General features: G+C 38.2%; 3 protein-coding genes and 1 long non-coding RNA gene across 4 annotated transcripts; 3 read left to right on the top strand and 1 right to left on the bottom strand.

Annotated features, from left to right (window-relative positions):
- Nucleotides 1-1,800: 1,800 nt before the first annotated feature.
- Nucleotides 1,801-5,272, bottom strand: LOC116210469. Its single transcript, XR_004157504.1, has 5 exons — nt 5,122-5,272; nt 4,895-5,036; nt 3,549-4,634; nt 3,216-3,452; nt 1,801-3,123 (listed from the first exon to the last, which is right to left on the bottom strand). It is a non-coding gene; the product is annotated as an uncharacterized LOC116210469 (long non-coding RNA).
- Nucleotides 5,273-8,390: 3,118 nt separating this feature from the next.
- On the top strand, nt 8,391-10,370 carry LOC116211897 (pentatricopeptide repeat-containing protein At1g71060, mitochondrial). Its single transcript, XM_031546436.1, has one exon. It carries the CDS (start codon nt 8,469-8,471, stop codon nt 9,969-9,971), a length of 1,503 nt encoding a protein of 500 aa, XP_031402296.1. The 5' UTR covers nt 8,391-8,468; the 3' UTR covers nt 9,972-10,370.
- A 2,588-nt stretch (nt 10,371-12,958) lies between these two features.
- Nucleotides 12,959-14,081, top strand: LOC116211898 (heavy metal-associated isoprenylated plant protein 22-like). The gene is made up of 3 exons (XM_031546438.1): nt 12,959-13,144; nt 13,236-13,311; nt 13,450-14,081. Exons 1-3 carry the CDS (start codon nt 13,070-13,072, stop codon nt 13,740-13,742), a joined length of 444 nt encoding a protein of 147 aa, XP_031402298.1. The 5' UTR covers nt 12,959-13,069; the 3' UTR covers nt 13,743-14,081.
- Nucleotides 14,082-22,033: 7,952 nt separating this feature from the next.
- Nucleotides 22,034-24,241, top strand: LOC116210393 (heavy metal-associated isoprenylated plant protein 20-like). Its single transcript, XM_031544260.1, has 3 exons — nt 22,034-22,244; nt 22,466-22,541; nt 23,715-24,241. Exons 1-3 carry the CDS (start codon nt 22,173-22,175, stop codon nt 24,005-24,007), a joined length of 441 nt encoding a protein of 146 aa, XP_031400120.1. The 5' UTR covers nt 22,034-22,172; the 3' UTR covers nt 24,008-24,241.
- The last annotated feature ends 435 nt before the right edge of the window (nt 24,242-24,676 follow it).

Here is a 24,676-nt window from a genome sequence, read left to right as displayed (position 1 = left end):
TAGATTACTAGCTACGTGATAAAGAGACCTACAATTTCCCAAATGACTTTATGCGAAGCTGTTTCAACAAGTGTCCGATTTCCCAGCAAAGAGGCACCCCGTGAAGCTACGTAAGCTTATTCTTTGCTGTGAAGGAAAAGTGACCAATCCCTTCGGGCCACTAAACATACACGTATGTCATTCATTGTCGCAGTCCAAATAGACATCCTAAATTATTAGTTCCGGACAAACGGTGTGTAGTATACTGGGCATGCTCTCACACTCGATAATACAAAAGTTTTAGATTTGATTTTGGACATGCTTTCGTGCTCAATAATACAAAAGTTTTAGATTTAATTTTTGTAATGGGGATGACCGTGTCCCTTTTTTTCATTTCTTTTTATTAGATTTGTACATCTCCTTTATAAACTAAAAAAAGAATATGGTATTGTTGAGCTCAAGTTTATGGTGTCTTGCTTTAAACGCCCATCAATCATCAATGGCTAACCTCACTGGATCGCCGATCTTTTTCTTCTATTGGCCAGATCTTGGTTGGAAAGAGTAGGTAGCCTTTTCCTACAGGAAAGGATCCATCCTATTGCGGAGGAGCCAAATCTTTCTGGCAACCCAGAAATGGCCTACTCCTGATGCATTCAGTTCACCGGTAAAAACTTATCTTCGACTTATGGTCGCTCTTTCCTAATAATGTACTGCTGTAAAGCTAGCCATCAGTGGCTATACTTAATAACTAGGCTGAACTCCCACGCTCTATTACGGGTCCAGCGGGTCATTTGATTTTTATAATATTTGATTTAATCCAAAAATACTAATTATTTATAAATTTTACACTTTGTTCAAGGGATAGATCATATGGTAAAATTTAATCATGTCAACAATATATGAATAATATATAAAAAAATTTTGGAATCTATTAAATCATGTGCACATAAATTGTAATAAAGAGTTAATATGTAAGAAAGATCATTTTATTAATGTAAGTAATAAATTTAAAATTTTCTGTCAGAAAGTGCAGATGTTCCGCCTAGGGTTACTTGAATAGCATACGGAATGGATGTATAACAATTCATAATTTTATGGTTTTCGTTTTAGGATGTGAAAAAAAAACGAGGATTGAAAAGTCAATTTAGAAAATATCAATGGTAAACATATCAATTTAAAAATAAAAATAATATGGATGGTAGATGTAATTTTTGCATGTTAATATCATTTAAGTGATTCTCTTTGGTGATTAAACAAAGCTAACAAATCTATTGTATTACGTGTTATATCATCATTAGTTTATATTTGGTATATAATATTTGACTTATGGTTGTATTTACCCAATATTTAATTCTTTTTAATTTAATATAAGTTTGTAATGGCATGTATTGAGATTTTTGTATCAATATTGTCGAAGTAATTTTATTTAGTTATTAAATAAAACTAACAAATCTATTGTATTACGTTTTATATTATCATTTATATTTAGTAGATAATACTTGATTTATGGTTATATTTACCAAAAATTTAATCATATAATGAAGTGATTAAGTTATTTTGAGATAATACTTAATTTATGGTTATATTTATAAAAATTTAATCATTTTTTATATTGAAGTGAATAAGTTATGTCTCATATAAAAAAATAAAAAATTGGATATTTATAAAAAAAAAAATCATTTTTTTTATCGAAGTATTTATGTTTCATATATATATAAAGAAAAATTATAAATACGGGTGGTTGAGGAAAAATGTTAGGGGTATATAGAAAGAAAGAATAAAATGTTACTTTCAATAAGGGTGAGCAAAGAATCGAATTACATCTGAACTAAGGGAGGCATACATTACTATTTCACAAAATTAGCCTCTTATCTCCCTTCAAACTTTTAAAACGATGCTAGGCAAAGATAAAAAAAAAAAAATTGCAGAATTTAATGGAGCGCCATCTGTCCATTTTAAACAACAGTTTTAATTGTGTTTAATGATATGCGGGCTCTTCTTGGGTCACTGAGCCGAAATTTCCTTATAATGTTGCATTCTCGGGTGGGACGACTTGCCTCGGACGTTCCTTATGTTCTTCAACGATGTGACTTCCCTTCAGTCATCTGCAACGCTCCTGAAAGTTCATGATCACTACAGTGAACAGCGACTTTGGGTTTCTGGAACAACCCTCCAAAGATGGCCCCGAGCGGGCTGCCCTTGCAAGGTAGTTTCATCGGAACATACCTGTGCTCGACCTGATCGACGAGAATATTCTAAACCGTCACAGGGACGGGTGAGTGCCCGGGGCTTGGTGCACAAGCCGGGATAGCTGGTGGAATGACATGTGCTCCGATTGGGGGGACGTCAATGTTATGAGGCCAGAGGTCAATTGGCAAAAAGGCTGGGAGAAACTGACAAACCGGATGGATGATTTGAAGTCGCAAGTGAATAAGTGCAAATGAAGATCACAAATTAGTCACAAATTCTCTTGGAAGGCAATAATGTATTCTTTGGAAGCTGCTGGGTTATTTGCAATTGCCATCTCTCTTTCCCTCACTTATGTATACGTACTCGACGAACCCCAACTTCATCAGGCTAATGGACATCCTTATAACACCTACGTAGTAGCTGCCCATGACAGTCACGGTTACAAAGCTACACACATGAAATCATTTGAAACCAACGATCCTGATGGTCGTAAGGTGCAGTCCGGCGGACTGTTCTCAGCAACTGAATAGGGCTTTCAAAAGTCACACCTTCAATCAAACTAAGTAAAAACTTCTACCAATTGACATTCCGCGTGCGTCGCACGTGGCTTGCTCTCTACCACTATGTGCAAAATTATCGCTGCTACTTCATATACAAAAGTAAGAAATGGGGAAACGAAGGAAAGGACTACTCCACTTAGCAGTTTCTTCATCACGTATATTTGCTACTCTCTTCGCCTGAAAGGCACGGCAGCGGACAATGCTTTTCCTCTTTCTTCTTGCCTCACTCAATCCATATCGTGTGTCTGTGTCCCCATATAGGTCCTTTGTACTTGCTTGCAGTGACTGCTTCAATGTTCGCATCTTTCAGTTCGTTCGGCCCACAACTGGCATGGCAACAACCATTGTGCTGGATGGTTTGTGCTTCTCTTTCCGCAATCTTCTCGCAAAAGGACTTGTGTTCCATTTAATTCACATGAAGCATAAGACATACGTAAGATGTTTCTTCATCTTCCAACCAGAAAAATGGGGAAGGAGTTCATGTACCTGTAAGAAATGTTCCTCCGACAGACTTGAAACTATGACTATAGCAGTGGGATTAGGAGTCAGAACCAAGCCACTAACATAACTTTGGTCAAATTTTGGGAGCAGCCCCAGCGTGAGTAGTCGGGTCGATGCGGAATAACAAGGACATGCTTTTAATTGCTCCCGATTGCATGCCAGTGAATCCACCCATTTATATTTGTTATTGATATTCTCCCGATGAAGTTGAAAACAGAAATCCTGGCGAAGGATAATAGACCAAGCAGTTGGAATTAGAACAAGAACTAATTAAAGAAAATGCAGCAAAATGACTAGATGGCATGCCAGAGTTCGTACATCCAAAGTCAATTCCATAAAAATTTACGAGAGCTGTCGAGGAACTCCCTCAGCTTATTACAAGACCAATCGGATTCCACCCTCTAAAGAAGTTAGTATGGCTTGACACTCGTAACATGGAGGAGGGTTCTTCATCCTTATGGAGGGCAGCTGCAGTCCTCTTCTCGAGTTCAAGAGGCAGAAATGTGATAGCTCTGGAGTCTCAAGACTGATGTCGGCCAATTCGGGGCAGGACACTATCTCTATTATCTTAATCAGGGAATTTAAAATTCTGATCCTCCACAATGAGAAGCAGAGGTAGAGAGACAAGTCTTCCAGCACCGGGAACCTGGAAAGGAATTCCATGAACCATTCATCGGTTTTGATTAAACGCCCCAAGCCAAAACTTAGGCTCTTGAGATATGGACTGTGATTCACAGTAACCACTTGGGATTGATCTCTAAGGGGACAGCAGATGAGGTGAAAGCTTTCTAGACTTGGGGCTTCTATTTCGACTAGTCTAGATGAGGTAGCAAGTTGCACCGTCTTGATATTAGGAAGACCAGAGACCCTGATTTCCCTGAGGCCATTTTGGAATTCAATGGAGAGAAACTCGAGCGAGCAGCATGCGCTCATAAGCCTCCTCAACATCTGATCATCCACTGGGATATTTTCAAGAGTGAGCGACTGCAGACTTGAGGTTCATTGATGCATTCTGCAAGCAGGAAAGATGCAAGCCCGGACCCTCTAGTTTCAAGGAAAGAACAGCTGTTTCTGCAATGAACTACGTCGGCGAAAGTTGTCAGTTGTCATGGACAACGCTTATCTCTTCGACAGTGTTATCAAGAGCAATACCTATCCACTTATTGAGCAGATCGACCCAACCATCGGGCCCCCCCCTCCCAATAGCATAATTTGAACTTGTCTATCTTTAACCGCTGCTGTTTAAACCTGGTCATGTTCCTATCCACATACTCTTTCATTCTCTCTCGAGCACTTTCCCGATTGCCGCCGGGCTGTCCTTGCCAGCAAAATGCTCAGGGTGGATATATCTAGGATTGGGAAAGAATAGCATGGCTGAGCCCACGACTTGCACACAGCGGCTGCCTTCACGACATCCCGGAGGGCCAAGAAGGAGAATACGAATCACATGAATCAATACGAATCACATGAATCACGATAGATTTCATCACGTATAATGCGGAAATCAAATCTTTCAGCGCAAGCACATGATTAATAATGCATTCGTCTATGCGGTTGTTTGTTGCAGAGCAGTGAAAGACCACGCCACGCCGAATGATCAATGCATGTATGAATCAAGAATCAATGAAAGAGAAGATGGAATTAAAGGACAGTGAGGAACTTACAGCGATCCAAGCTAGAACGAAGACAGCGAGAGATTGAACATAGGCTGATGTCAGGAGCGATTGGAGCAAGGACGAAGAGAGCGAGCGAGCATGAAGAGAAATCCGCAAGCAACCCCGGCCCGAGGGATTAAGGCACTCTCGCCTGAAGCCAAGCAAGAATCAATCAACAAAAGAGAATGTGAAATTGAAGAAAGGAAGCTGAGGAAGTCCAAGGGTAGAACGAAGACCAGCGAGCTTGAAGAAGGAGAAGGAGACGATGAACTGGAAGGGTGTGTTTCCTTTTCTTTTTTTTTCTCCTTTGGTTTTTTAAAGGAGGTTATCTAATACTGCTTACTAGCTGCATGATCCGCGCAAAAGCACAAAAATCTCGCTTACGATTTGAGCTATGAACGTCCTGTGTTTACTTGGTGAGGCATAAGGGTCTTTATCATTAGTTTTTTTTTTCCCTGTCACTTTTGGTCTCAAATTTTTTTTTTATAATTATTACCCTCAAACTTTCAAATTTTTACAATTTGATCCCAAAATTAAAAAAAAAAAAAGAAAAAGGATGGGACTAGGGCAGCTGGTTGACGATCCCGACTCCATCACCGAGGTCGCCGATCCCCACAAAGGACATCGAAAACCTCGAGGACGGGGTCGGGGTTGTCAATTGGTTGCCCTAATTCTCGAATCGACCGGGATCTCAAACTTGAGATCTTAATTGATTTGGGAGTTGGGGCGGTCAATTAGCTACCCCAACCCCACTCCATGGTCTACGAGTGCAGGTAACCTCGGTGGTGGGGTCGGGGTATCCGACCGGCGATCCTAGCCCTTTCCTCTCTTTTTCTCCTTCCAATTTTAGAACTAAATTGCAAAAAATTGAAAGTTTGAGAATAATAATGACAAAAAGTAAAATTTGAGAATCAAAAGTGATAAAAAAAATTAACTGTAAGGTCCATTATATTTGGCAAAGTAAATAACATGATACTCTCTTTAAATGCATTGGAAGCTTACTAAGCTTCTCTAGCATACTCTATTTCGTTATCCCAAGCTCCTCCATGAGATGCAGAACCATGTCTTCCAACACAATTGCAAGCTCCAGCAGATACTTGACAATTAATGGGTCTTCGGGGTCTCCGTAAAAGCGACCAACAGTTATCTTCTTGAGCTGTGTTTGGAAACATAAAGGGACCGGGTCCAACCCTACTGGATTTTCTAGTGAGAAGTCAAAACCCTAAAATCAAATTTGCATATTAGATTTTTGTCCTCCGATCAGCTGCTACCAGGCAAATGATAATGATGCAATACGGACGTTTCAAATTAAACTTGTTACCCAGTAAGCTCAAGGACGCTTACATTCGGAGAATTTCCGAGGATCATTAGAAGACCTGCAAAATCTCCATATATACAAGTATCCACCGTCACTATTGTCATGTTTCTGGATGCAGGAAGTGTGTCGCGGAGCTCAATCCTGGAAGCAAGAAACTAATAATGGAAGAGAATATGAACCGAGTATACCTCAAGCATTGCATAGGTTACACTTCTCTCCACGCCACCTATGATATTGTTTAGTTGTTTTCTCGTTTATGTTCTTTTCTCCCTCTCCCTGATTGTTACATTGGCAGAAAATCATTCCACTACCATGTCTGCGAGCTCTGCCATCAGTCGATGAGAGGGGAAGGGATTTGCGTCACCTCTCTCTCTCTCTATCAGGTGTCGATGACATGGTTGTCAGAATCACGATTCGAATCGTAGAATCGTACGATTCGAGGGGGGGTCACCGATTCAAATTCCACGAGGTGAGTCGGAATTGTAGAATCGCGCTGGAATCGCGTGCTGGGTCGTAGAATCGCAGAATCGGGCCGATTCTGCGATTCTACATTCAGGCCCAATTCGGCCCAAGTCTGGACTGAGAAGCGAGCCGAAGCCCAGACCCAAAACCCTCTCCCGCCCGCCCTTTCTTCCTTCTTCCCTGTCGGATGAACCTTAATTTCTCCCTTCTCCAGTCCGATTGCTTCTATGAAATCTTCAACGAAATCTTCCACCCACCTGCTTGCTTCTACGAGCTTCGATTGACGGTCCTCCACTTGTTTCTTCCGATAAGCTAGCTTGTCCACCTTCGGAGCTTCCATCTACCTCCTTTGGTTGGCAGAGTTGCAGACTTGTGGTTACTGATTGTGGAATCGCCTAATTGAAGGTACGGTCTCCCCTTCCTTCGAACATTTTGATTTGAGCTCTTAGTTTTGGATGCTCGCGGTATGTTTTTTCTTGGGTCGCAGTTGGTGTTGCACTTGGCCCGTTCGATGAAATGCCTGAACCATTCTGACCATTCCAAGATTCGAGTTTGTCTTCTGAATATTGTTGGGTACTCATAAGCGCATAGTATCTTCGTGTATGGGATAAATGAGCGGCAAAATTTTGATAGGTGCTTTGATTAGTTGGTTGCCCACTTGAGTCTGCGAAGCGGAAGAGCCCTCTGGTCTGGAGCTCCTTTTTTCTTTGGTAATCGCTGATAAGTTTTTGCTTTACCTTGTGCAAATTGTGGATTGGTCCTGTATTTTTTGTCAAGTCCATAGGCCGCTTATTAGTACTGTTAGAACAAAGTTCTAGCTGAGAGAACCCTAAGAGTATTTGCTTAATTTCATTTCCAATGGCAAAGATTCGGCCGGGAGTCGATTTCTAGTTGAATTGCTGATTGCTGCTATGACATATGTTATTAACTTTTTATTTCGGGAATTTGAGTTATGATTTGGATTTTAGACCTTGAATTTCGGTAATTTGTAACTAAATTTTGTGTTTTTATGACTTATTGTTGATTTGTTGACTTATGGTCTTTATTGGAATGAACAAGAATTGATTTTTTTGCTCATGAAAGTATGTTACATATATATATATGTATATATATTGTTTTAAAATATAGGTAGAATTTTACGATTCACGATTCTACGACCCTCGATCGATTCTAAGTAGAATCGTGATTCTGACAACCTTGGTCGATGAGGTATAGGGACTGTTTTGAAAAAATAAAAAAGATTTGGGGCACTGTTGCAATAAATAAGAAAGGCCTTAGCTAAGTGAATTAGCAAAAGGTGATTAAAAGTGATTCTGTGAGTTCCCACTTGCTTAATGATTAAGCACTTTTTTTTACTGTTTCATTAAATCAAGCGAGTTTTATATTTTGTATTATCGAACAAGTCCAACCAAATTTAAATGTTGATATTAAAGTGTCTAAACAAATGTGGGAATTTAAAATTTTACACCCTAAAGTTTGTTTTTGTCCCATTATGCACCCCACTCTTGGGCTTTTGTTCTACTTTATGTCACCGTTCTCAAGTGCTTTCTTTTACAATATGAGTTGGGTGGGCCACGTAAATGATTTTTAAGCCATATAAGCCACGGTCCAGAATGGGACAAAAACCCAAACTTTAGGTTGCAAAATGGGAAAAGATAAACTTTTGGGGGCGAAATAGATCTAAGGGGAAACTTCTGGGTGCAAGTTAAAACGTTTCCCGCCAAAAACAACTTCAGGACCCCAAAAATCGTTTCCCTCTTCTCTGCGTTCGCATTTCTCCTCTCCTCTTTCTCCTCCGCTCCAATGGCCGCCTCTCTCAATCGCATCTCCAAAGCCCGCTCCCCCTATCTTCTTATCCGATCGCTCTCCACTTCACTCCACGCCCCCAATCCCTCGACGAATTCCGGCAGCGGCGACGACGCTGACAAGATATTGAAGATACTTGCCAAGACGGCCAACGGCTGCGGCGGTTCCAATTCTCTCGTTGATGCCTCCCTTGACCGCGCCTCAGTAGCTGTGACCCCACCTCTCGTTGCCGACGTGCTGAAGGGGCTCAGCAATGCCGGCGCCCTTGCCCTCTCCTTCTTCCGGTGGGCTGAGAAGCAGAAAGGGTTCCAGTACACCACCGAGAGCTACAACGTGCTAATCGAAGCTCTCAGCAAGATCAAGCAGTTCAACACGGCCTGGGTCTTGGTCGGGGACATGAAGCGGAGGGGGCTGCTGACGAAGGACACGTTTGCTCTCATCTCGCGGAGGTACGCCAGGGCCCGCAAGGCCAAGGAGGCTATCGAGGCCTTTGAGAGGATGGAGAAGTTTGGGATGCGGTATGAGTCAAACGACTTCAATCGCCTGATCGACACCCTCTGCAAGTCTCGGAGTGTTGCGATAGCGCAGGAGGTGTTTGACAAGATGAAGAGCAGCAAAAGGTTCGAGGTGGACTTGAAGTCGTACACGATGCTGCTGGAGGGGTGGGGCCAGGAGAGGAACCTGCTGAGGGTCATGGAGGTCTTCCGGGAGATGAAGGATGAGGGGTTCGAGCCCGATGCTGTGACCTACGGGATCATCATCAACGCTTACTGCAAGGACAGGAAGTATGACGACGCGGTCAGGGTGTTCGATGAAATGCTTGAGAAGGGCTGCGACCCTACTTCTCATATTTACTGCACTCTTATAAACGGGCTGGGATCGGACAAGAGGCTCAGCCAGGCGATCAAGTACTTCGAGCAAATGAAGGCGAATGGATTAGCCCTGGAGGGCCCCACCTACAATGCCCTTGTGGGGGCCTACTGCTGGTCGGAGAAGATGGACGAGGCTTACAGGGTTGTTGATGAGATGAGGAAGCTAGGAGTCGGCCCGAACTCAAGGACTTATGACATAATCCTTCACCATCTGATACGGGCCCGTAAGACAAAGGAGGCCTACTCCGTGTTCCAGAGGATGAGCAGCGAGGAGGAGGTGTCGTGTGGGCCCACCCTGAGCACGTACGAGATCATTGTGAGGATGTTCTGCAATGAAGATCGGGTGGACATGGCATTGAGGGTGTGGGACCAGATGAAGGCGCGTGGAATTCTGCCAGGGATGCACATGTTCTCAACATTGATCGCAAGCATGTGCGATGAGAACAGGTTGGACGAGGCGTGCAAGCACTTTCAGGAGATGTTGGACATGGGGATTCGCCCTCCTGCCAACATGTTCAGTAAGTTGAAGCAGAGCCTCCTCGACGAGGGGAAGCAGGATACAGTCTTGAGTCTTGGTAAGAAGATCGAAGAGTTGAGGAAAGCTCCTTTATTAAGTATCAAATCCTAATCATTCCCGAAGCCTACATTCGGTGAGAAGTATCGAAAAGAGAATGGGACACTATGATCCGTTCACGTAGGAGTGGAATGAGTATGCGGCAAAAGATGGAACATGACCTTAACTTCACGCATCGATGAGGATACTTGAACCGTTTCCTTGTTGCTATTACTCGACTTGTTCCATTTGTTTAGTTCTATTTGTTACAGATTGAAAAGAAAAACCTACGCACTTTGGGATGAAAAGCAAGGCTTTTGGAGATGTTTGTGCACAAACTTGGGCGGGGTAAGCAAGAATCTGGATGTCACATGTGAAAGTGGAAATTCGATTCTATTCGATGATGCATCTCAGGACCATATCAATGTTCCGATATGCAGTAAATTGTTTATGGATATTCTGAATGTTCCCCCATATCCTGAATTCTCCTAGGCTTTGTGCATTCTGTTTAGGAGCGGATTTCAGGTTTGCACTCGGTGAGGAGGTGGCCTGTTGCTAATGCTCCGAACTTGTGAGAAAGGCCTGTACATATAGGGCTGGCAATATTTCACACGACACGATAATACGACACAGATACGACACGGAGTTAAACGGGTTTGGGTTGGACATTTTTGATAATCGGTCTAAACGGGTCGAATCCGTTTAAACACGATTAATAAGCGTGTCTTATCAGGTTGAACCCGTGTAATCCGATTATACATGATTAAACTTGTTTATTTAGACATATTTAATCGTGTTACTGTAATCATGTAACCTGTTAACTCGTTTATGTATTTGGATTTACCAAAATATCCTTATGTAATCCTAACTTCCTAAATCCCTAACCTAATTTCTTTCCTTTCTTTCACCCAATCCAACACATGTCGTGTTAACGTGTTCGGGAAAACGAGTTAATCGGATAAACATGTCATGTTAATGTATCCGAGTAACTGAGTTGATCGGATAAACAAGTTGTGTTAACGTGTCCGGATAGCGTTTATAATCGTGTCGTGTATAAGTGTACCTATTATGACACGTTTCGATAAACGGGTTTAAACGTGTCTAAACGGGTTGACACGGATATAAACGTGTCGTGTATAGGTTTTCAAAACCTGATCCGTTTAATAATCGTGTCGTGTACGGGTTATGACTTCGTTAACACGAACCCGTTTAGACACGATACGTATAAACACGACACGATACGAATTGCCACCCCTATGTACATAGATTAGATTGGGGAATTATGTTCCACGATTTCTCGAAATTTCAATATATATGAGGTTATGCCGAAGCTGTTGCCTGTTGCATATTCTGGGAAAGCCAGAAGGATGGAAGAGGGGATTACCAGAGTCCAATCCAAAGGTAAATGAGAATAACTTTCATAAAAAGCTCTAGTTAAATTTGGAAACGCGCGACGATACAATAGGACGCCTTTTACCATGAAGGCACCGAGCCGAAACTCTGCTAGGCTCCATTCGTTCTGACTCGAGGCGAACCCTCACCGATTAATACCTGACTTTCCCCAGCTCTTCCCGGAAGTTCGAGATGAAACATACTCTTATTTGTTTATTTAATGCCAAGATGCCAAGGAACAATAATAATCAAGGAAATAAAGGGAGTTACATGAAATTAGAAACAGATTATTTTTTTTTGGGATGAATGGCAAACTTTCATTAATTAGAAGTAGTTACATTAGAGGTCATTAACTTAGTACATCATGAAAGACTAAGAAACCCCAAACTCCACCCCAAAAGAATACTAATTAGTTGTGTGCAAAATCAGGAGGATTAAACATTTGACCGACTAAGGCAGCATTTACAATTTTGTGTGAGAGAAGGGGTAAACACTCAGCTTCGCTTTCACATCTGGAAAAACTTTCCAAACTATAGCCGCTGGAGGTGAGATATGCTTTTAATAAGTCCTGGCATTCCTCTCTCGCCATATACAATATATGTAGTGAGTCCAAAGAAACTTTAGACAAATGACATGGAGCTTCCTGCCTTGAAGGAAAGTAATCCAGCTGACTTTCGTATTCCAATGCACCGTAGTTTGGTGCAAACCGATATGAGGCAATAGACTTTTCCAAATTCCTTGGGTGACTGGACATTCAAAAAAGAGATGATCACGAGTCTCCCTCTGTATACTGCAAAATTCACACTCAGTTGACGCGAGCTGAATCCCTCATTTTAATAGTCGGTACTTAATAGCTAATCTATTATGTATACTAAGCCAGCTAATAAAAGAAGAGCGAGGGAGATATCCATCAAATCATATTGCATTCCTTCATTAGAAACATATTTTCATTTATACATATATACATACATATATATATATAAATAGGGCAAATTACGTTATATATCCTATGGTTTCACTTTCTGTTCAAATCTATCCTATGTTTTTACCGTGAATCTTATATATATTATGTGCAATGTGATCAACGTGTTGTTTGAACCCACCAAAATATCTTCTGACAAGAAAAGAGACAGAAGGATGTACCGACTTATTCGATCAACTTCAAGTGATAATTTTTAAACCAGTCGTCCATGCATCATATCTTGGAGATATTACAATATGCTTGATAACATAAAGTAGACCTCGGTCAACGGGCCGAACAAAAGAAAAAGCACTATACTAGACGGTGATTTTCTCAATTACAATGGAGGCATGTTGATCGAATATAAAATGACATAAGAATCTTAATAGCCAATAAATAAGCATTTATAATCCTACAATGAATATATATCGAATTAGTAACTTTTTTATTAATGTGAATTTAGAAACTTTTTAGTTACTAGTTGAATGTGTCCGCACTAAGTTACACCCCTCGTTGATTTGGTGGTTATTTTCAATGCTAGCTGTAAATCTATCACCGCGCCCTTCACCTTATACAATTCAAGACCCTATTGTCTATACATGCATGTTTTCTCTAGATAACCATTAATTAATACCGATGATTTGCTTAATTGCTTATATAAATAATGTATATATTACATTAGGTACCAAACCAGAATATCTTTGTGGTCCAATATATATATACGCAATTATAGAGCAGCTCCCACATCTAGCTAGCAAGCTAGTTTTCCTTCTTCAGCATACAACCACTCAGTTCGTTCCAAGAGACAGGAATAAAAAATATGGGGGTTCTCGATCGTATCTCGGAGTATTTCGATGTTTCCACCCCGAAGAAGAAGAAGCGCAAACCGATGCAGGTTCTTACCATGATACCGAGACTTTGTGCACATCTAAAAAGTTTAAGAAACATGAAGATCTTAACTCTTTTGTGTGCGTATGATTTTGCAGACGGTCAAGATAAAGGTTAAAATGGATTGCGATGGCTGCGAAAGGAAAGTTAGGAATGCTGTTTCCTCCATGAAAGGTTTCTCGCTGCCTTTGCCCCTCCCTCTGAAATACATATTCGACTCAACAACTTCGTTTAGCACATCATCATTATTGTTATTACTATAGTTTGGTCGTTATGATTATTAGACTCCGATTTTCATAATTGGTGTAACAGGGGCGAAATCAGTAGAAGTAAACAGAAAGCAGAGCCTAGTGGTCGTGAGCGGCTATGTAGAACCGAGGAAAGTGCTGAAGGAAGTGAAGAGCACGGGAAAGAAGGCAGAGTTCTGGCCGTACGTGCCCATTGACTTGGTAGCTTACCCGTACGTGCCCCAAGCCTACGACAAGAAGGCGCCATCTGGTTACGTGAAGAACGCGCCCCAAGCTCAGGCTGACCCGGATGCACCCGGTGAGGTCTTGGCAAACTACTTCAGTGAGGAGAACCCCAACGCATGCTCCATCATGTGATCTGTGTCTTGTTTAAACGTATGATGAGGGAGAACCATGATCCTATTGAGGAAGATGGCACTGGGGAGCCGCAGATCGGAATCGAAATCGGGGTTATTATTAGTTGAAGACACGTTAGGGTGTCACCGGACGCAATTTTATTTCTCAGATTATGTAAATTGCGGTCTTTTTTTTTTTTTTTTCTCATCATGTGAAAAATTTTGCTTTCGTGTTGGTCTAGTTAGTCTCATATGATGGTGAAGCTCGTTCGAGGTCAGGGAAGGCAGACAGAAGTATTGCGTGTGTGCGCTTTTAACTGAATTATAGAGATAATAATATAATTCTATAATATTTATCTCATCCGTAAATTACACCTATGTTTAGCTCTCAAATGATTGAGATAATAATATAATATTTTCGACTGGAATAGTCAGGGCCCAATTAGGTTTCCGGATATCAGAGTTCACACTGGAAAAAAAAAGTTACGGGGAGATTAGTGTATGAAATGAGATTAATTGAAGGCAAAGCTGATGATATCATCGTTTTGATTATTAATTTGGATTAAATATATAATCTTACATGTGATAAGTGCTGCTCAAGTTAATATCCTTTTGATAACATAACTTCCCCGTCTTGCCGTAGATTAACCTTCGTATGGTATCCCATGGATATTTTTGTAAGCGAAACAATCCATGCATTTTGTGTGGTAATTTTGAAACATTGTTTTCATGATGATATATATATTTTCTAATAAAAGCTAATATCACCAGGCAATAATGGTGCCATTTCATAATTTTTTATAGTTGATAATGACGGTAAAATCTTCATTAGTATGTCACGATATCTTTGTCTTGTTAATCATGTATTTGTCATAATAATTTATTTATGTATATTATGCTGAAACAGTCAAATTAAGCAACCGAGGCTTCTTTAAATCATTCAATTATTTACTCTATTAATTTTTATTTGATCTTCAATCACTAATATGCAGAAAGGTTTGCCTTGGTGGTACTTAGTGTGCCCCTTAATCTCTTTTGAAGGGAGAGGGAACGTGGGGGCAGCTCGAGAGGGGCTCCCCGGCCGGTGACCTCTCCTACCGAGCAGAGTTGCAGGAGGCCCCTGAAGCCTCTGGTCTTGGTTCCTATCTTTTAATTTTCTTTTCTTAGTATAATCTTTTATTCTGATTTACTCAAAACAACGACGTACTAATTTTATATTTTTTTGACAGCATTGATTCACATAAGTGGCCACGTTAGCTTTCCGTCACACCTATATATGCAGTCGGACTATTTGGATAAATGGAAGTGAAATTCGAGAACTATTTGGATAATAAAATCTATTACGGACTAAATTCTTAGATGAGGAATCTTTTTCAGGGACCAAAATGACAGTAAATTCTACTTTAATTCCTTAAAACTTAAAGCAGGAGAATAAATTGGTTAATAAACTTATACGAGATGAAATATTAGCAAAAAAATTGAAACGGTCATAATATCAAAAAATTTCTTTGATAATAGTAAGTATAATATAAGATATTCAATGTAATAATCCATTTAGACTACCTATGCACCTCCCTTGTTATAAAAACAAATACCCGAGAAAAAGAACCAGTAAGTAGATGATTTTGCAAACTAAGTTGATTGAGATCTAGCGGAGTATTTATCGAGGATATAATTCTGCCATTCGACATGAACATGACAGGCTGTTAATTTCTGATAAATCGCGCGCTATGATCTTAATAAAGAACCACGTATCATCAACTATTGCAACGGTGCTTCAGATACACTATCAAAGTCTCTTTTGATAACTCCAAGGAGTTTGGCCTAATAGTTAATGAGGATCTCATGTATCCACTTAATCCTGAGTTCGAAATCTCGTGGAGCCACCGGAGCACATTTGGCATGATTACCCGCTCTGTGTGCCGCCTGAGGTTTACAGAGCCCCGGTGATCAGTAGGAGAATAAATTGGTTAATAAACTTATACGAGGTGAAATATTAGCAAAAAAAATTGAAACGGTCATAATATCAAAAAATTTCTTTGATAATAGTAAGTATAATATAAGATATTCAATATAATAATCCATTTAGACTTGACCTATGAACCTCCCTTATATAATGAAAAAAGTTCCTGAGAAAAAGAACCAGTAAGTAGATGATTTTGCAAACTAAGTTGATTGAGATCTAGCGGGGTATTTATTGAGGATATAATTCTGCCAATTGACATGAACATGACAGGCTGTTAATTTATGATAAATCGCGCACTATGATGTTAATAAAGAACTACGTATCATCAAATACTGCAACGGTGCTTCAGAAACACTGTCAAAGTCTCTTTTGATAACTCAAAGGGGTTTGGTCTAATAGTTAAAGAGAAACTCATGTATCCACCCAATCCCAAGTTCGAAATTCCTTGGAGCCACCGCAGCGCATTTGACATGATTACTCATTCCGTGTACTGTTGGAGGTTTACGGAGCCCCGATGATTAGGCGAAACTTGGACATCCTGGATTAGGGAAAAAAAAAGTCTCTTTGGATAAATATTGAGATCTCAATATAGTGGAAAATGTGATAAAATGATTTTCAATGATAGGATACATAGCAAGCCTGAAAAATAAGCACTGACATACACACACACATATATATATATATATGGACGTAAATGAAACATTAATTGAGAAAAGGGGATTATGTAGTGACACATGGTCTAACTTACGAAACTAAAGGATTTTCGGTTCAATTTTCATCAGTGAAACATATTATAATTTTAATATTTTTGTACTAAACTTATTAATCTCTCTTGTAACAATATTAATTAGAATTTATCATGCGTAAATGAACATCACAGGTGGCCGGGGATTTTGTGCTACATGTGGTTTTGAAGAAGAGAGTGTGGGACGACCTTTGTGTCCCAAAGAATGAGAATATATTGTGTAATGAGTATATCCCGTCGTATTATGTCACAAGACACATAAAAGAATTTATTGTCAATAATATAATTATTTTTTGTGATATTATTTAAAAGAAAGAAAAATTGGAAAACTTTATTGACTTGTGATATTACCTCTCCATATACCCGTCACATATGACATTCCCCAAAGAACACATATAATTTACCTTATCCTGTCAACAAATGTCATTGCTTCTTTTTACCCCTTTTCTCTGGAAGCAAATCTGAATAACATTCGAAAAAGTACAGTTTATGCGACTTGAACTTCAAAAAAAAAAAATGGTCGCTCTTACATTACTATAAAAAGATAATAATGCTATCGTTAGAATTGTTTTTTTTTTCTTTTTTTAAAAATATAATTCTATAGTTAGAATCCCTCGTCGACCGACTCAACTCTAAAAAGAAAGCCAACTTCTTCATTCCCCTAAGTTTCGAAAATACTTATTAAAAAATAATACAGGCCCATCTCAAACTAGTGGATAGGGATCGGTGATGTATTTATTAGGGAATGAAATATCTCTGCAAAGATTCAAGGTTAGCTTCATGTAGTTTTCACTATTATCTTGTTCGTATGAGTTCATATAATTAATGCCAGGGCAATCAACGAGCACCACCTCAGAATAAGAGATGGTGACTCGACGATGTTGGTGAATATATAACAATTATGTTATCCCGACCCAGGGGAGGATTCATAATGTTTATCGCGGGGCATGATTCATCATACTTGGAATTGGATTAATACCCAAAAGTATCTAATCATCGACTACAACAAATTTTTCCAAGAAAATGAAAGCGTGTTTAATTAATAATCGATTATCAGTACTTACTAAACATCTTATTTGGGTATTATGCTTTTATTTGTCTGAAATTCAATCATGATTCATTCTCGGAGCAGGTTTATCTTGATTTTGGCAGATAAATTCTTGTTTCTCCTTAGCCTTCAGAAGTTGATTGTGGAGAATAGTCTTATGTGTGCATAATATAGAGTAGGAAAGGTGGATGATATATAAAATCATTTCGAAAACATTTATGTACAATATATCTACGGAGGTTACCTAGATTTTGAGAAAATTATGTTGGAGTGAGGAGTTACTTAAAGCAATCGGAACACCTGAGCCTACCAGGGAAAAAAAGGGAACAGCAATGCATCACGACACTCCAATGATGAGAACTGAACCTATCAAGACATCTGTAACTTTTTGGTTGTAGGTGTAAGTGTTCGCTACAGTAAACTCTATTTAATCCAAGTAAGGTGTTTTCTTTTGGGTAGTTAGGCAAATTTTCTTTTTTTGGTGATAAGGTAACCTATGAGCGAAGTAAACGAATGTCCAAAAGAAATAAAAGGACACAAGATTTTCTATTGGTGAGAATGAAATCCAAAATTTCTTGATTTCAAGTGATAATATGTATAACTGTAGCTAATAAAATAATCAATAAGATTTCCTCAATTAAGTAAAACCATGGCCCGTCATTTGATTTAGAGAAATTTTTTCGATAATATCACCTTATCAATGTGGTTGTTGAAGAAGTACCAACAAAATTATAACAAATCAATAAATGAGCATATATATATATATATATCATCACAAAGAAAGAATAGGCTGCATCGTATTCCACGGTATACCTGTAGGGTACGTGTCATACGATAAGATAGGATATAACATAGTAATTCATGACCACGTCATCAATCTGCAGCCGTGTGAGATAGAAACAACAGATAACCACTAAGTACAATCCATTAATTACTTGTTATATTCATTATGATATGAGACTTTATTAATAACATACGTACAATTTACTCACAAAACATATGACTTGTAGACTTTAAGAAAGTGACTGATATGAGAGATTGCCAAATAATTTGCGACCAGCCTTTCATTCCAACTAACTCCTGCTTAGCTGTCCCTGGCATCAATTGTCAATGGTTCCCACTTGTACGACGCCTCATATATATACACACATCGATCATCCCCTTTTGAGAACCTCATACAAACCACATTTATTATTATTATTATTATTATTATTATTATTATTCCTCAGTCAAAAAACAACTTTAGCAAATTCAAGAATCGATGTTAATTGCATGAAGCCAATTATATTGTTTTTCCGTGTCCGAGCTAATTAAAAGATCGCGACATACAATATGCGATGATATTCAAAGATTATTATGCTTTTGTTCCCCGCTGTCTCTTCTATTTCTCATTGTCGGTCGATATTTATTGCGAACAATGGCAGGTCCTTTAGATTTTATAACTATAAAAACCAAGTAGGAGAATTGCGGCCATGTCGCAGGTGCCACTTATATGTACACACACTTTACGTTTGTATACCAACATTAACATTATATTGGAGTTGCTCAATGTTTTAATTTTCATGAAGAAAAGAACATATTCATTTTATATATAATATGTTCAATCGTTGGGAGAATTATTGCGGCCAGAATCTAAGCCCGCATTTTGTGCTTCGAATTGACTTATTTGCATCCATGAAAGAGACAAATGAATACGAAATATACGGTATCCATTTTGGTTAGCTAGCTAAGCAAATTATGGTACATCACGTGGAAAAGAAACCAAGTAATTTAATGCGTTTTATGTGTAGTCGACAGGTTATTCACGCTAGCTGAGGCGGGTCCGCCTATATAATCGCGAAGGTCTTGTACTACATACTCGGATTATGAATACCGGACTTATGCTATGTTTGGTAATAAAATCTAACTTAACTTAACTTAATTTAACTTAACTTTTCACTTAATTTAATAATACAATCATTACTTTTTTTTATCTTTATTTTCAAATTATCTTTCATACTTCTTTCTTATATATTATTTAAATTAATTTTTTAACACTAAATTATTTTAACTATTTAACATTTTTCCTCAATTTCAACACTTTTTTCTCAATTCAACAATAAAATTATTACTTTTTTTTATCTTATTCTTTAAATTCTCTCACAAACTTTTTCCAACTACTTTTATCTTTATCTCTTTAAATTAAATTAAATTAAATTAAATTAAACTTAATTTCGTTACAAAAAGCAATATTAATTTGCTCATCCTCCAAGTGAATCAAATGACTAAGTACATCTATGTCAGTAGTTGATGGCCATGCATATTGCACAAGTTGTCGCCCTTCATATCCATCCATGGAACCGTCCTTAATTATAAGGACATTAGCTGGAATACATTGGTTTGCAGAAGCTTAGCCCATACAAAGATGGGCTCCGGACTGTTCAAGTTCAATCCGTGTTGATTGATTGGCATTTTGAAATTCCAACAATGAACCCAACTGTATCTTGTATGTGAGCTTCCTTTCTCCTCTAGGAAATCTTAAATAATCTTACCATACAATAATATGGCAAAAACACCAATTAAATTCCTATGATGATAGACGCCCACGAGTGATTAACACTCACTCTCTCATTTCTCGTGATTTGACTAGTGTTTACTCATATCATATAACGAGATAATATTAGTGTAGATTTTTTCTCCTTTCTATAACATAAACTATGTGGACAGGGAGCTGGTATGAAAGAGCATGCATGGTTGGGAAAATTGATTCATATCGTAAAAACGATGACAAATCAATCTTACTTAGATTAATAAATTAACATTACGAGTGCACTAATAACTCAAGTTTAGAACATGAACGCGCATTAGATCGTTGGCTTTTTTTTCTCGATCTGCACTACTTGACACTTAGAAGCCCGATAAGACCCTGACTAGTCTAAGGTTGGAGCCAAGCTGGCCCATTCTGAGGGGTAAAACTGTCTCCATGATGAATTTTTTTCATTAACAAAACTCGAACCTAATATTTTACTTAAAGATATAATAAACACCAAATCACCTGAATCAACTAGCGTTGGTAGTTAGCTCCTTTACTTGGAACAAAAAAGATTTCCTAAAACTAACAAGGGTCGGTTCAAGCGATTTAACTCTTGCTCCCCTAAATAAAGACCTCAGATTCGAGTCTTGTGATGGAGAAAACTCTTGATTGAAAGAGTTTTATCATTTAGTGGGTCGACCGAGCTCTAGCTAGATTAGTAAAGACTCGTTGGCCTTGTAGATACTATGGTGCACACCAAAAGAAAAAACAATTTGTAAAAATGTCCTAATTTCCTATACTTAATTATTCATCTAATACTAAAAACGAGAATATGACTCAATGAAAAATATACCTATGATGAATGATTTGAAACTCATTGGAAGCATCTTATGTCTTTGAGTAAAGTCAATATTTGAGTGGGATTAGTTTCAATTAATAAGCTGAGAATATCAATATTCTAAAAAAAAAAAGTCATCCATGTTATAATTCATCATTGTAGCAATATGCATGCTTAATTTTATATTGTTCACGATAAATAATATCACAACAGGGGAATAGGTCCGTACAAGAAACCACTAATTAAAATTTTCATTTCCGGAATCTAAAACCAAATTATGAAGCTGAAAATCACAAGAATATTGGATTTAAATTCACTAATACTTGGAATGGAAGTACAGAAGCAAAATGTATATAAAAACTAAAATGAAAAACATGCCCATTATTTTATTACTAATCTCCAGGTTCCACTCCTTTTCTTAAACACAGCTGTGTTCATACAGCATGATATTTTGGAGAATAATGTCATATTATATGACTGAATTTGAAATACATGTCCTTATCAGAGTTTACTGTCATTCTCACACGACAACTTGGTCGCATTGCATTTCACCATTACAAAATTCAAAATCATCAATAAGTTACGTATAGATACATGAATAATATTGATTGGGGGACGGGACTATTTTGTGAGTGATGCGTCATTAATGTGTACCGTGTAAATTTCAATTATAAAAAACTCCGTGTCCTTGCTCTGAATATGAAAATACAAAATAGTATTTTACCATTTAAAAATTATATACTTATTTTATTAAGAACTCTTGAAGGATGAATGAGAAATAAATTTAGCAATACTGAAATGCCACTCTCTAAAAAGTAAGAAATAATGATTTTTCATAGTGAAACACCTGGTATTTGAAACTACAATGTACCCCAACTGATAGAAGATCGAACTTTAGTCGGTCCACTGAGGAGTAAGCTCTCTTTGTTTGGATTTTCTCCAATCATAAAACTCAAATTTGAGACTATTTTAAGGAGAATACACACCTATTCACTTGAAGAAAGCTGCATTGGTAAAAACAATGATTTTGTCCATTGCAAATTGTGGTAACGCGGTCCCAAGAATTCAATTACGCGTTCAGGCCATCTGCTTCACGAAAACTGAAGAGGTGTGCGCGATACTAACGGAGGGACCAACGAATATTTAAATAATTTAATAGATTTGCGTATTATATATATAAGGGACCAAATTTATCACCCGGACATGCACCTTAATCATCAACAGAGCAGCCCAGAAATATTTCCCGCTCTCTCCCGCCCGCTTCTTCTCTATATCGGCTGTTGGTTGTCAAATTTTCTTTCAATCGAAGAAGAGTGAAACGTCAATCTAATTGCTATATCGATATGGGGTTTCTTGATCATCTCTCTGACTTCTGTTCTGTTTCCACAACGAGGAAGAAACGAAAGGCGATGCTGGTTCGTCTTGTCGATATATATAGTCATTAAACGATTGTACTTCAGCACAGCGACTTTCCATCCGATCTAGATTAAGCCTTTCGTATCCTTTCTTTTGTCTGAAATGCTTGTGTATATATATGATGTGTACATGCTATCTAGCCATGCACAATAAATAAGTATGAACAATAGCCATGCACAATAAACAAATAAGTATGTTTCTAATTTTATTTTTTGTGCAGACGGTTGATATAAAGGTGAAGATGGACTGTGATGGCTGCGAAAGGAGAGTTCGAAATGCGGTTTCCTCCATGAAAGGTCCTAACTCTCAACTTCTTTGCTCTAACATTTCGCGTAATTTGTGAAACTAAACATTGAAGTGCATTTTTTCCGAGGACCTTTTTATCTCCAAAGTACAGCTCTGATTCATGGTTGAAAATATTTACGTGATCGATATAATTTTCGAGACTTTGTGAGTTTTCAACTAGAACATGGGCAAGTTAATTATAAGAGCAGTCATGCCACTATTCAATTTGCTTTCAGATCCTCAGGGGTTACAAATATATATACGAGTTCATTCCAAAGGACTGAACTGATCCTTCTGTCCGGGGCTCTACGTATATTACTCACATACGAAATCAAGTCCGTAAAATTTCAAAATTAATTGATTGAAAGATCTTCACTAACCAATGGAGGTCGATATATCTTATGATCATTGTTAGACGTCGATATATCTCAGCCGACAATGGAGGTCGCATTCTTAACCAGAAAAGAAAACAATCCTATGGAAGTCAAAATTATGGGAAATGCTTGGCCAACAGATCAAAGATTAAGGGGGAAAAGAGGAAAAACTAAGACGAATCCTTAATTGGGAGAGTTTTACCATTTACTATGCCGACCTAAGTTGACTTGAAATATCAGTCAGTGGTCTTTGGGTTTTCGGATACCAACATACATACCGAAAATTAAGGGAAATGCTTCTCAGTTGTGTCTTAATGGGACATTTGGTTCGAGTATTATAGCGAACAGAGAATGTTTAAGTTATATGAAAATTGTAATTACAGGATCATTTTCTCTAGTTTATAGGTTCAAATATGAAATAATCGTGTCTGAAGGTGATTACATAAATACTTTCACAAAAAAAAAACTTAAATACTAAGAAAAGAGCGAATTTTCTTGTAGTGGTTGTAAAGGATTTCCCAACAACGGTAATAATAATTTGAACCGCAAAAAATTTGTCATTTTCTATTCATATTTAATTTGTTCATTATCATAAATTTACACACTCCTCATAGCACTTAATTAAAAGTTGATCTCCATATATGCTTCAAAAGACTCCTCGAACATTAACTTCCATGTGATGATGTATCGACCATATGCTCATAAAAATGCATTAATAACTACTTTCTTCTCAAATGTGCCACTTTGAATATATATTGTTCACTTTGATAGTGTCAACTGATTTGAAATTGTTTCCACTTTATCCTGCAGACGCAAAATCTGTAGAAGTAAATAGAAAGCAAAGTAAAGTGACAGTGAGCGGTTATGTGGATCCAAACAAAGTGTTGAAGCGAGTAAGGAGAACGGGGAAGAGGGCTGAGTTCTGGCCCTATGTACCGTACAACTTGGTGGCTTATCCTTACGTAGCTCAGGCCTATGACAAGAGAGCTCCGTCGGGTTACGTGAGGGATGTGCCTCAAGCTCTTCCTAGCCCTAATGCTCCGGACGAGAAGTTCATGACTCTCTTCAGCGACGAGAACCCTAATGCATGTTCCATTATGTAGTGGCCGGATCAACTATTTGTTCTCTTCTATTAAAATCTAGGATTATTTAAGGTAGTTTATCGAGAGCATCACATTTTATGTGGAGAATTTTGGTGGATTCCTCAGTTACTAGAGTTGATAGATTTGGTTTCAATACCCAGCAAAAAAAGTATAGATTTTGTTTCAGTATATTTTTATTCTAAGTTCGACTTTTATCGGTAAGACTGCTCTTGTCCCTTTATATCCTCTGATATATTTTTTACTGCACGACTATCTTATAAGCGAGTTCAATTTTCATCAGCGCTCCTCCAAATTCTTAGGGAAGAAGCCTGGAGCTAATCCTGAAGCACCTATCCATGGATCTACAATCGAAGGATAATTACTTTGTCTCATTCGATTATATTTATGAAAAATGAATTTTATAAACTATAATTGTGACAAAAAAAATGAAAAATATTAATCAATAGCGTCCTGGAATATTAAATCTTATAAATGTAGCAAATCTTTGAGTGAGAAAGTTTTATCTCTTAGCGGGTCGACCTAACTCAAACAGGATTAATCGGGGCCATTGGGCTATTGGATACAAGGGTATGCAAAAAATAAAAAATAAAAAATAATTGAAAGCATCCTATTACCAAGCATGACAAATAAAGATAGAAATCAACGAATCAATTCTTGAAGCCTAGACAC

This window comes from Punica granatum, chromosome 6 (assembly GCF_007655135.1).
Source record: "Punica granatum isolate Tunisia-2019 chromosome 6, ASM765513v2, whole genome shotgun sequence".
Classification (NCBI taxonomy): domain Eukaryota; kingdom Viridiplantae; phylum Streptophyta; class Magnoliopsida; order Myrtales; family Lythraceae; genus Punica; species Punica granatum.
Note: the sequence above shows the minus strand (reverse complement) of the source record. Positions and strands in the feature narration are given on the sequence as shown.